The following is a 13,100-nucleotide window of genomic DNA, read 5'->3' as shown; positions in this document are numbered from 1 at the left end:
AGGCACCTTCCTTCAATGCTATTGGGTAAACTGATGATATGGTTAGCGCCAGCGCCCCCTATTGTCCTACTGTAGAATTGTTTACCTTACCAGAGCCAGGAAGGTGGTCCCCAGATGCACATGCATGACACCAGAAATTTCTAACAAGAACTTGTTGTGGATCACAACATTAATTGTATTGTGCTTCAAGGTAGTGTACAAAAATCCATTACCCTTTTTAAAAGTCTCACTTTCACACAACATTACAGGCAAACACAAGACAGAAGCCCAATTTGTCTCAACCAAATAAATGAAGAGGTAGATAATTTATAACGAGAAAAAATCTCCTTTAAAGATTAAGGGGGCCCAGCTGCTCACACAATGCCAATCAGGCCCTCAAAGAACTTGCAGCACCACCACCCTGCGTGGAAGGCAGCGCCACCAATTTAAAGTAAGACATTTACGTAATATTTCATTTTATTTTTGCCAATCATTTTTGACAGGTATCTGCCCGTCACTATGTAATTATCGGGTTGCCCTTGCCCGCTTTTTACCTTTTATTTGTCCACTCAAGTCATTAGCAAAGCTGACAGTAAAACGGAAATCATATTCTGTTTCTTTGGCGCATTTAACGTCCATCTCGTTCACTTTTTGATTCAAATTAGAAGTCTGCTTATAAGAGGCAATAATAATTATCTCAATTCATTAAAGAAAGAACATGCAGGGTGGCAATTTAATTATGGTATTTTGATTTCGGCTATTTTACAAAATCAGCAGTAAAGTAATTAGGGAAATGAATAAAATTGGCACAGAAGTACCTGCAGACATTTACATATTTTGTTTGAGCTATCACTTAGCCAAGCGACTTGGAGAGTTGGAGACAGCTTCAGAGTTTACATCGTGATAGCGAAGTCAGATAAGCCAGCACGTTAAAAAGACGTGCTAAATAAATCGGTGGCAGCCGCAGTCAGCCTGCTTTAAGGACTCCTTGCAGATTTTGTCTGTGGATTATTAAACAAATGAGTGAGTTAGAGGAGCCCATGGTGCTCGTGCGCGTGTGTGTTTGTGTGTGTGTGTGTGTGTGTGTGTCACAATGCACAGGAAGATCCCACTCGTTTAATGGAGAGCTTCGCTTGGCAATTATTAGTAGGAGACGTGCTGGGGAATTCAAGTAAACAAGACCCCTCAAAAAAAAAGAAAGTCTGCTTTTGCTAACTAATATGTAAAATATACACTTTTTTTTTTTTTTAAATAGAAATTTCTACTTTGAAAAGCATGCGTTTAGTAAAATTTATGAACTGGATGTATGGCACAAAATGTACATTTGAACAGACCTTGAAATCCACGTGATTGTTTGTAAACTGTGAGAATAGAAGATCAAGATAGCATTCAGCCAATTCCTAGTGTATCTGTTTTCCTAGCCATTATATAGTGCCTTACACATCAATTAATCATGCAGTGCCTCTATCTGCCTGTCTTACATAGCGCCTTACACTCTATCTGGTAGTCACAGAGCACCTTTCACATCCTTCCATCTGGTAGTCATATAGTGCCTTACACATCTATCTGGTAGTCCTGTAGTGGCTTTCGTATCTCTCTTCTTTTTATATAGTGCCTTACACATCAATCTATTAATCACATAGTCATCCACACCCAACTATCTATTTCATATTGTGCCTTACATATCTATGTATGTTTTACTCAACTGTCTTATAATGCCTTTAAGTATATTATACATTATCTACATATCTGTCTGTCTACTAATTATATAGTGCTTTTCATATCTGTCTGTCTGTCTGTCTGTCTGTCATATACTTCCTTTTTCATCTACTTACCTGTTGTATGTAATGACCTTATGCTATATACTACTTTTCATAGTTATCTACAGTACCTTATAAATAAATGTCTATGTGTGGAGTGTGTTTGTCTGTCCGGCCTTGAAGTGAGAAGTGGAGTCCTCTGACGAAACAGAAAACTAAATGTCTACTTGTGGAAGTGTGTGTGTGCGCGCGCACGTGTGTGTGTCTGTCCGGTCCAAAAGTGCGAGGCTACTACAGCATGAAGCTCAGAGAGCTGTCAAGGCGGCCCCAAGTTAACAAGTTGGAAGAAGAAAGCGACCCTGTTGTCAAAGTAAAACAGCTGAGAAAAACTCTTACACAAGCGAGACGAGCACATCGACAAAATGAAACCCAGGAGAGAGACGCCCAGAGGAGTTCCTTTCAATTACCTGGCGTCTCTACATTTCAATTTCTTTTCTGATACTTTATAGTTTCTAGGACCCCGGGCTTTTTAGAGCACAGGCTTACACAGTTGGTATAATATATATTTCTTTACACATTTATCCCTCCATTTGCTGGTTACTAACTAATAATTATTGTTATGCTTTAATGTCTACCAGTTATATTGTGCCATTAACATTTATCTTTCCTACTGTATATTGCATTTTAAATCTATCTGTTTACTTATCATATAGTGCCTTGCACATCCATCTCCTCCTATTGTACAAGACTGTTCACATGCCTGTATTCATATTTATTATATATAGCAACAATCATATCTATCTACCATATAGTGTCTTTCACCGTTTCAGTTTTCCATTTCTATAAATTAGTTGTTTAGTGCCTTTCACATCTATCAGGATTTCACTTTTTTTTGGTTACCTACACTTTTCTTATTTTGCTTCCTCCAGACACTTTAATAGTGTGAAATCGATCATATGAAATAAAATTATCTGTCTGTCTGTCTGTCATCTCCTTCCTTTACTGCTGTATTTCTTGCAATAAACAAATACAGTGGATTCAGAACGTCTTCAGGCCCCTTCACGCTTTTTATTCAATTTGTTGTGTTATTTCAATTCACATTTTCCCTGCTCAAACACTCCAATACCCAGAGTGACAGCAGGTTTTTAGACCTTTTTGCAAATGAATTCAAATCGAACACAGTGAAGTCACACATTGACGCGATTATTCAGACCTTTTGCTATACACTTGAAGTTTGGCTCCAGTGTATCGATCATCATGGAGATGTTTCCATGCCTTGTCTGTTTTCCACCTTTGATCAGTTCAGTTGATTGGACTGATTAATAAAGACACACATCTGTCTATAGGAGGTCTCACAATTGAGCAAAATGCAAGCCATGAGGTCAAAGGAATCGCCTGCAGAGCTCAGAGATAGGAATGCGTTGATGCACAGATCTAGGGAAGCTTATTAAAAGTGTTGTAGCATTCAAGGTTCCCAAGAACACAGTAGTCTCCATAATTCTTAAATGGAAAAAGTTTGGTACTTCAACAACTCTTCCTAGGGCTGGCTGCCTGACCAAACTGATCATTGGTGGGAGAAAGGCCTGGTAAGATAGGTGACCGAGAACCTGACCGTCAACCCTGTCTGAGCTCCAGAGAATTTGTGTGGAGATGGAAGTATTTTCCAGAAGGACAACCATAACTGCAACATCCCAGTAATCTGAGTTTTATGACAGAGTGGCCAGACTTAAGCCTCTCTTTTTATTAAAGACACCTAGAAGCCAACTTAGAGTTTGTAAAATCTCACCTGAGGGACACTCAGACTGTGACAAACAAGGTTCTGTGTTCTGATGAAACCAAAATTAGCACCAAGTTTGGAGCAAACCAGGCCCTGCTCTTCATTTATTTTTAATATATATAAATGATTTGGATAGGAATATAAGTAACAAGCTGGTTAAGTTTGCAGATGATACCAAGATAGGTGGATTAGCAGATAATTTGGAATCCGTTATATCATTACAGAAGGACTTGGATAGCAGACAGGCTTGGGCAGATTTGTGGCAGATGAAATTTAATGTCAGTAAATGTAAAGTATTACACATAGGAAGTAAAAATGTGAGGTTTGAATACACAATGGGCGGTCGGAAAATCGAGAGTCCACCTTATGAGAAGGATTTAGGAGTCATAGTGGACTCTAAGCTATCAACTTCCCAACAGTGTTCAGAAGCCATTAAGAAGGCTAACAAACTGTCATGTTATATAGCGCCTTGATGTGTGGAGTACAAGTCACAGGAGGTTCTGCTCATCTTTATAACACACTGGTGAGGCCTCATCTGGAGTTCTGTGTGCAGTTTTGGTCTCCAGGCTACAAAAAGGACATCACACAACAGCACTAGAAAAGGTCCAGAGAAGAGCGACTAGGCTGATTCAAGGGCTACAGGGGATGAATTATGAGGAAAGATTAAAAGAGCTGAGCCTTTACAGTTTAAGCAAAAGAAGATTAAGAGGTGACCTGATTGAAGTGTTTAAAATTATGAAGGGAATCAGTCCAGTGGATCGAGACTTGTATTTTAAAATGAGTTCATCAAGAACACGGGGACACAGTTGGAAACTTGTTAAGGGTAAATTTCGCACAAACATTAGGAAGTTTTTCTTTACACAAAGAACGATAGACACTTGGAATAAGCTACCAAGTAATGTGGTAGACAGTAAGACGTTAGGGACTTTCAAAACTCGACTTGATGTTTTCTTGGAGGAAACAAGTGGATAGGACTGGCGAGCTTTGTTGGGCTGAATGGCCTGTTCTCGTCTAGATTGTTCTAATATTCTAATGTTCACCCGTTCCAATGGTAAAGCATACTGGTGGCAGCATTATGCCCTGGGCTTGTTTTTCAATAGAAGGCCCCGGGGACAAATCAGGGTGAGGGAAATCTGAACAAACGGAAATATGGATATATTCTTCATGCCAACCTGCTCCAGAGTGCTCTAAACCTCAGACTGGGTTGACAGTTTGTCCTCCAACAGGACAAAACCAGAGAGGCTTAGGGACAACTGTAAGAATGTCCTTGAGTGGCCCATCAAGGGCCTGGCCTTGAACTCAGTTAAACATCTTGGGAGGGATCTTGAAAATGGCCGTCCATTGAAGGTCCCCATCCAACCTGACGGCGCTTGAGGGAATCTGCAGAGGAGAATGGCAGAGAACCCCTCCAGCTGTGGGACGTTTGAGGAGAAAACCTAATAAGGCTTCTGGTGGGAATCGCTGCCACAGGGGGTTCAGTTCAGTACTGATTAAAGGGTCTGAGAACTTCAGAATTTCAGATATTTTCAGTTTGTTGGGTTTAATAAATTTGGAAAAATATTTTAAATCCCGTTTTCGCTTTGTCATTTGGGGTATTGAGTGCTTTATTGATGACGGGGGATAAAAAAAAAATGAAACGACTTGAGTAGAAGGCAACATGGGACAAAATGTGAAAAAGGTGAAGGCGTGAAAACGTTCTGAATCCAATGGTTACGGTTTGCCTCTCCTGTTTTATAGCGCCTTGACGTCTGTACTGATCGCAGGTGGCAGAGCTGTGGGGTCTAAACTGGAAGTGCGGGACGCCTCTCTTCTAAATACGTTCGTGCAGACTCTAACCAAGTGAGCGCATTCTTCATTACATTTCTGGGTCTATCCCTGCTTTAGATTGCTCAAGCTGTGCTTCTTTATTAAAACATCACCAGGCAAGGCACGTATCTAATTATGTCCTGAATACTTGTAGGTTAATGCTGCTTTCTGAAGTGACAAAATAAGCATCCTAAAAGGCCTCCATTGAAATGATCCCAGTATTTCCTTAAATGAATATTGTTTGTTCGAGTTTATAAAGACATTGGCGCAGATATGCCAGAGGGCTGTGTCTACCGTCTGCTAGGCATACTTGACTGGGTACCAGCTAATACAAGCGAGGACCTCATGTTAGCCATGTTAATAATGTTTTGTAACACAAAGTCTGTTGTATTGTTAATGTGCCATTTGGAGTGACTTTACTAACTTTGCTTAGGGTCTTCATGACCGCCATCCATGCCCTCCTACAAATTTAAAATGAGTCGCTCTGTATTTAGTCTAAAGGAAAGCGCTTTCTTTAAAATTAACCTGAAGTGTCTGCCATACTCGATGGAAATAAGGGCAGCACAGCACTGTGCACAACACAACGTTAGCCGAATCGTAAATGTGCTTTCATAAAAGGAGCTGAAGCACCAGCAAATGACCTGCTGTTTCTTACGTGCGTTCACATATCCTATGAGAAGCGCCTATATAATATTATTACCTGATCTTGTTTGTTTGTTTTATATATTCCTTTTATTTCATTTTCTAAATCACTTTGAGCTCCATACATTGTTTGTATGAGAACGTGCTATAGAAATAAATGTTGTATTACGCTAAACACGTATGTCTGTCTGTCCGCACGAAACCACTCAACACCCTACCGTGGGCTCATTTATTCCCCTAAGAAATTTGCCGCAACAGCTCAACTTTCGAACAGATCAGGGTCTGCGCAGTTTTGAAATCAGTCTACCTTATTATGTTGAAGAAATTTGCAGAAATTCCTTCAATAGTTTTTCTCGCTTTGTTGTTTGGGGTATTGAGTAAAACGATAAGTGTGTGACTTCACTTACCAGTTACTTTACTGTTTCAGATTTGCCTGGAGTGCACTTACACCAACTTGTATAACTTGTAATTTTGTTTTTTTTACCTCAAATTAGCCACTACTGATGGCAAACAGATCCCCAGTACAAGTTAATGAAGCACCAGCAGACTGCATGCCCTTATGGACTATCATGTGGAAACCTCCTACATCGGTGTGATGCCCCGGGTGCCCATAGCCACGGGCTTCTTACTTTTCATGGGACATTGGTAGTCCAAACCCAGATGGACTACAAACACACAATGAGGACCCGGACTACAAGTACGGTGTAAAAGTGCATAGTGCATTTATTCAAAACTAACAACTGTGTTCCAAAAAGTGCAATGCATCAGTCCTCAATAAATACTTGTTAAAAAAAAAAATCTATATATTCCAAATACAATAAAGTCAGGAATACAAGCCTGCAAATTGTTTTATATACAGTATAAATGGAGCATTTCCTTTCCGCTAATGCAACCATGCAACAGGTCACGACTCGGCCATGTTTTCTATGTGTGTTCATTGCTGGATGTATCCACTAAGGCGCCTGGTTGTTGTGAACGTCCGGCACAGTTGGTGTGTAATTCAGTGCTCATCGATGACTCGGAACGCAGTATGGAGTCCTCTTCTTCACACCGGCTCTTCCAGCACTCAATATGGTTACCCACAAATGACAGGTTCAATTCACAAAGGGCTCTGCAGCAGTTTAAGGAGTCATGGAGTATGCCATCTCTATGAATGAAGTCATAAAATGACCACCTCAGAATACATTTTACAGGATACGAAACCTGGCAGGTCATATTCATATAGTGGCTTAAATGAGACTTTACAAAGTCCCCTACGCTCACCATTACGCATGATTTTCAGTGAAAATCTTTAGTGAAACCAGAAAAACTTCTAAGGAGTTTAAAGTAGCAATCCATTAAGACAGAAATAGTCAGATAGCACTAATTGGAAGGAATCTGCAAAGATCCAAAGCAAATCTTAAACAGGCCATTTGGATTTCTGAGAATGGGCACAAGTCAATATAAAAATGAATTTCTCACAGTCTTGATTTTGAGATTTATTTTAAGAAAGCATTGAAGTTATATGAATTTAAATTAAATGAACATTAGTGGTGCTGACGCATTATCCAGCCCAGCAGTAGAAAGCAGAGGTGGCTGCAGCAGGAGGTCAGTGTCGCTATGAGCAGACATCCTACATTCAGCGGAGAGGAGAACGCATCAGCGGAAATGACACCAAGTAATAGCATGAGGCCGAAGCCACCAAAACTAAAACGCAACCCGCCAAAAGCACGTTAAAGGTCTTTTAAATGCCACGGTTATAGCTGCTGGCCTAACCTAACACCATAATATAACAATATTGTAAGCAAATGTAACAGACGATATTCATTACACAATTAACACTGAAATAAAGCATCACACGTATGTACAGTACAAGGAATATGAACACCTCGCTGGGTGTGTACAGCGGAGATAAGAGCTCACCCAGTATGGACCTCCCTCGGTAAAGCTGAATAAAGCAACGTCTTCTGAGTTCGGCCTCCTCGTTAAAATGTTCTTTCACAACCTTCTACCTTGTCAGCTGCACTCTGCTGCTCAAACCTTCTTCTGCTGAAGTGTTAGATTGAAAGACAGAGACCTTCCACATCTCGTCACTAATGAAGTAGCGGGAGTTCAATTTCAATGATTTTCGAATAGCCTTACTGTGTTTTTTCTAAGATGAAGCCGTCTGCTTGGGAGTTATCAACAACCAACAATTATTAGCAACTCTCAACGTTTGTCCAGGCTCCTGCCTCGGGGAACGATGAGTTACCACCAGCCAGTCTGCGAATCGTACTCTCTAGAGGAGCATCTGGCAATCAAAATATCATCTATGTTTTATGAATTTGCAAGGTGTGTGTGTGTATATATATATATATATATATATATGTGTATGTGTGTGTGTGTGTGTGTGTGTGTGTGTGTGTGTGTGTGTGTGTATATATATATATATATATATATATATATATATGTATATATAAAATATAAAAAATCATTCTTTGCATTTATATAGTGCTTTTCTCACTACTCAAAGTGCTCAGCAATTGCAGGTTAAGGGCCTTGCTCAAGGGCCCAACAGAGTAGAGTCCTTTTTGGCATTTACAGGATTTGAACCGGCAACCTTCGGATTGCCAGTGCAGATCCCTAGCCTCAGAGCCACCATATGTGTGTGTGTGTGTGTTATATATATATATATATATATACACGCACACACATATAAGGAGTGTCTAACACTGAATCTGAAGTGCCACAGTGGCCGCAGGGTTTCCTTTCTGCCCCTTAATCAGTCACTAATTTCTACTGTTAATTGACTTTTTTCCCTTCATTGTAATTGCATTGTTTTTTTAAGACACAGCCCTCTGAATTGCTTCTTGTTTCCTTAACTGGCAGCCAAATAAAACTGGGATGTGAAGCGAGCCAAAAGATGAGCAGCTAAATCGGGGGCCTCAAACTCCAACCAATTTTACTCTAACCAGTTTATTAATTAGTAGCCGATTCTTGTCATTAATCAAAGCCCTTTTTTAATTTCATGGCTCTGCCACAACAAACATTTCTTAAACTGTTTTATTTAAATATTTTTTCTTTTTTCCCCTATGACCACTGTCAAAAAAATTTTTTGTGGACCTGAGGAGAACATTTTTGAGACCTTCATCTTAATTTTCAGATGTGGTTTCATGAACACAGGAGCCCTGAAGGTGTCTCTCTGATAAGCATGCGTGACTTATTTATATATATATATATATATATATATATATAATATTCACACGTATGTATGTCTCAGGTATATGTATCTAAGTTTTGACTAGATCAAGATGGCGTTGGAGGCGGTTAGAAGGTAGATGAGGTGAAAGAGTCAGACTCAAGTGGCCAGAAACTGGAAGTGACTTATCATCCGCCATTGATTCTGATTTTCAGACAGATGAAGAAGAGCAGCATTAGGTGACTGTGACAACCATGGACTTGTGGTGGAGTTACTGTTTGACAAGCCCTGAAGTTGTGGTTCAAACGCATGTGTGTAACCATATATGTGAGTGTGTGTATAAGTGTATATACTGTACTTGTGTATATATATTGTCCCTTAAAATATTGAGGTGACCAGAAAGGTTAGGGGTAGGGTGCAGTTATCCTGCTTGTCATGTGCTGTAGAAGCGCAGGTTGGTTGATTGTTTACAAGCTTGGTGTTTGCATGAATGCTAAAAGTGTTCCATACACACAAGGTCGGTCGGTCGGTCGGTCGGTCTTATATAGTGCCTTTCACTCTGTCTATCTACTCTGAGCCAGGTCAATGACCTGTTAAGCATCATCTATTTCACTAATTTCAATGTGTGTGCACTTGTCAATACTTCTGAATCCTGCACAGTTAATTATTGAAGGCTTCCTCTATCGTGGTCCTGTTTTTATCCACGCCGCACAGAAAAGCACAACAATACTTTCTTTCTGCTGGCCCATCCAAAGTAAACTCTCTTCCTCAAAAATCAAACAGTCTGACCATTTCGGAAGCTTATGTGTTTTACTTTTTTTCTTTCACTTTTCTCAGAATTACAAAGCAGTTCGTGCGGAAATCCCGGAGTCCCACCCAAAGGAATTCTTTATGGGACGAGATTTGACGTTGGGGATAAGATCCGGTACAGCTGCGTCACGGGATACGTTCTCGATGGTCACCCTCAGTTAACCTGCATAACCAACACAGGCAATGCTGCTGTCTGGGACTTCCCAGTGCCAATATGCAGAGGTAAGCATTTTCATTCTTTATGTAATCGACAACTAATTTATTCTCCTTTTATATTATGAATGAATTGTATTATGTGCTGTATATTCTATTTGGACATACTATAGCCATACCTATAGTGAGGATCTGTTTTGTTTTCATTGTTCAGTTGCTGCTTGCTTTTAACTTCGCTGAACAACAAAAATTTTATTAGAAAAATCAACACTCAGAAATCTGTTGGGGGTTCACATTTAACAAATAGACCCGGATAGAACATAAGAAATTAGACATTCAGTCCGTCAAGCCCGTTGGTTTAGCTCCTCGCTAAGCTGTCCCAAATGGGCTTGAAGACCAAAGCGCAATTCATTTCTCCTCAGCAGCACTTGAAGTGGGCCGCCACTCTCCGGTCCGCACTTCTCGGTGTTGCTATTTAAAGTACGGGGAGTTTTTCAGGCGTATCGGAGCTTCTTTCGGCCTTGTGGTGCAGTACTGTAATGATGCAGTTGTTAATTGGCTGATAATGTAGTGACGGGAGGACCCCTCTGGTCTTCTGACATTAAATCCAGGGGGTCCTGGATTATTTTTCCACTTGATGTGCTGGCCTCAAGAATGAAAGAATTAACAAAATGTGAGTATTGAGGCCATTCAGTCCATTAAGCCTGCTTCATAGGTAGGTTGTTATCAAGATGAAGTCATCCTTGCGCTCTTTAAAAGTTCTCGGGTGTAACAGGAGTGGGCAGCAGCGCCACTCCCAGAGTGAATGTTGTACAGCAATTGGTTTGTTTTGTTATTTTAGTACTATCTCGGTGTTTGTGGGGTTTGTTGTTCATAGACACAAGTGAATTCTATCTTGCCAGTTGTTTCATATTGTCCTTGAAGAGTTGACCGAACTGTTACGCCGTGATGCCATGTTGCTTTTCTCACGGGCACTGCCATCTTCTGTCTTTCATTTCAGCAGTTGCTATTAAGTGACATTCAGCGTCGCACCGCACGTGTGTCCTTATGGCCCAAGGGTTTAAAGATCAGCTCCATACACTTCCTGGTATACGAGATTAGGTTAAAAACTGCACATTTCCTAGCGATTTTTATTTTTATTACTTCTGATTCAAGACTTTCATTTCTGTCCTTTTGGACTAAGTTTTGGTTCACCTCTTTTGGTTTATGATCCTGGCATGGTTTTGTTAAGCTCTTCTCTCCCGATCTTGTACTTAAAAATCCTTACCATCTCTTTGAGGCAGAGCAAATAGTACAAATGACAGCAAAACATACCAATAATGTGATGTGATTATTAAATATGGAAATTATTGGAAGAACACGATGTACAAAGTAACCAGAACAGAACCCCCTCTCTCAACCTGTCTACATAACCTGTCTTGAATCTCCATCCATTATGAAGAGTGGTTTGAACACTCAAGAAACCCACCATCTCCCTAGCCGTGTCTCTCCATCTCAGATTTACCTTTCTGCCCCTACCAGTGTGCCCTCCACTAAATCGTCCTTCTGACTCCCGGGGTCACTCGAGGCTGAGCTCTGAAATCACCTCCAAGGTCATTGTGGTCCATAATCCTCCTCCAGCCTAGACATCCTTCCAGAAGCTCTGGTGTCCCTGCACTTCTCAACCTAAAAGACTCGGACCCTCGAGTACCTTGTCAGCTGCTCATTTCTTGAAATAAGCAGTATAGTAAACTGCCCCCCAGTGGACCGGGAGGAGAACACTGGCTAAGTTCGCAGATGATGCCAAACTAGGTGGAAGGGCAGAACCAGTTAAATTGTTACAGAGGGATCTGGACGGCATACAGGCTTGTGCAGATGATGATGATGATTTAAATATGTTATCAATCCCTGAGGGGAAATTGTCTTTTTGCACGACCTTTGTGGGACATTTGTCGCAGATGAATTTTAATGGAAGTAAACATAAAGTGTTACATGTAAGAAGTAGAAATGTAGATTTGCAGGCCCGACACCTAAAAGCAGCAGTGCCTTAAAGAAGGACCTGTGAGTCGTAGCGGACTCACCGCTGGCTACATCTGGGCAGAAGCCATTAAGAAGGCTAACGGAATGTTAGGTTATATAGTGACCTCAAGCCCCGCCTCCCTGCCCGCCTTTTGACATCGCTCCTCTACTTAAACCCCGCCCCCTTTAGAGCGGACAGATAATCAGGACCTTTGCAGTAGAGAGGCTGTGAGTGGCACCCAAGGTGTGTCATTCGGCGCAGTGAGGGGACAAACCCGAGTCCCAGCTTTCTTAAAGAGACACAAACCTCACTTTTAAAGTGAAGGGGGGAGCCCGTGTGTGCGGGTGGGTCCCAGTCACACAACACAGGAACTCATTTTTATAATAATAGCCACCCTGGCTTTATGATATTTTAGATGCTGTTTTTGACAAATATACACACACTCGTCAATAAAATTATTTAAAATATTGTCACTTCCCGAGAACAGTAGGATCTGGAACCTTCAAAATAACAGCATTCTGTGCTGGTAAGTATAATAAGCACTTCTTAGCTGTGAAACTTTAGGTAGGTAATAATACTTTATGCATATTAAAGCACAAACATCATCTTTATGAAAAATCCTCTGCTGCATGTAAATGGGGTAAAGATAATGATGGTGCCATTGTTTTAAAGTATTGAGATTTATTGTACTGTGTTCTGGACAATTATACTGTGCATCGGCCATGACCATTTTTAAATAAGGTCTTTTCCTAGTGTATCATTAGTTTTGGGAGAATGCATTTAATAGGCAAACGTGACAGCGGCTTTATCATTTTTTGCTGGCGTTAGGAACAAAGGGCATCACAAAACTGGGAGATTTAATGTTAAGCAAATGAGAAAAATTTGAAACAACCCGAAAAAGTACATTTGAATGCCGCAGCCAAAGTGTATAACTTTCCGAAAAACAACGTGAAATCATCTAAAGGGAATATTTGATTTCATTAAAGCTTGGATTCAATTTGTGCTTCAATGTGTGAA

The 13,100-nt window shown here is 40.6% G+C and overlaps 1 protein-coding gene across 1 annotated transcript in view; it reads left to right on the top strand.

The window, feature by feature from the left end:
- Window positions 1-13,100, top strand: part of csmd3b (CUB and Sushi multiple domains 3b) — a 1,150,768-nt gene that overhangs the window by 416,788 nt on the left and 720,880 nt on the right. The window contains 1 exon segment of the mRNA XM_039737543.1: window positions 9,959-10,153. Coding sequence (XP_039593477.1) covers window positions 9,959-10,153 — 195 coding nt within the window.

The sequence above is a fragment of the Polypterus senegalus genome, chromosome 15 (genome assembly GCF_016835505.1).
Source record: "Polypterus senegalus isolate Bchr_013 chromosome 15, ASM1683550v1, whole genome shotgun sequence".
In the NCBI taxonomy this organism is placed as follows: domain Eukaryota; kingdom Metazoa; phylum Chordata; class Cladistia; order Polypteriformes; family Polypteridae; genus Polypterus; species Polypterus senegalus.
The sequence above is the reverse complement of the archived record's forward strand: the minus strand, read 5'-3'. Positions and strand labels throughout refer to the sequence as shown.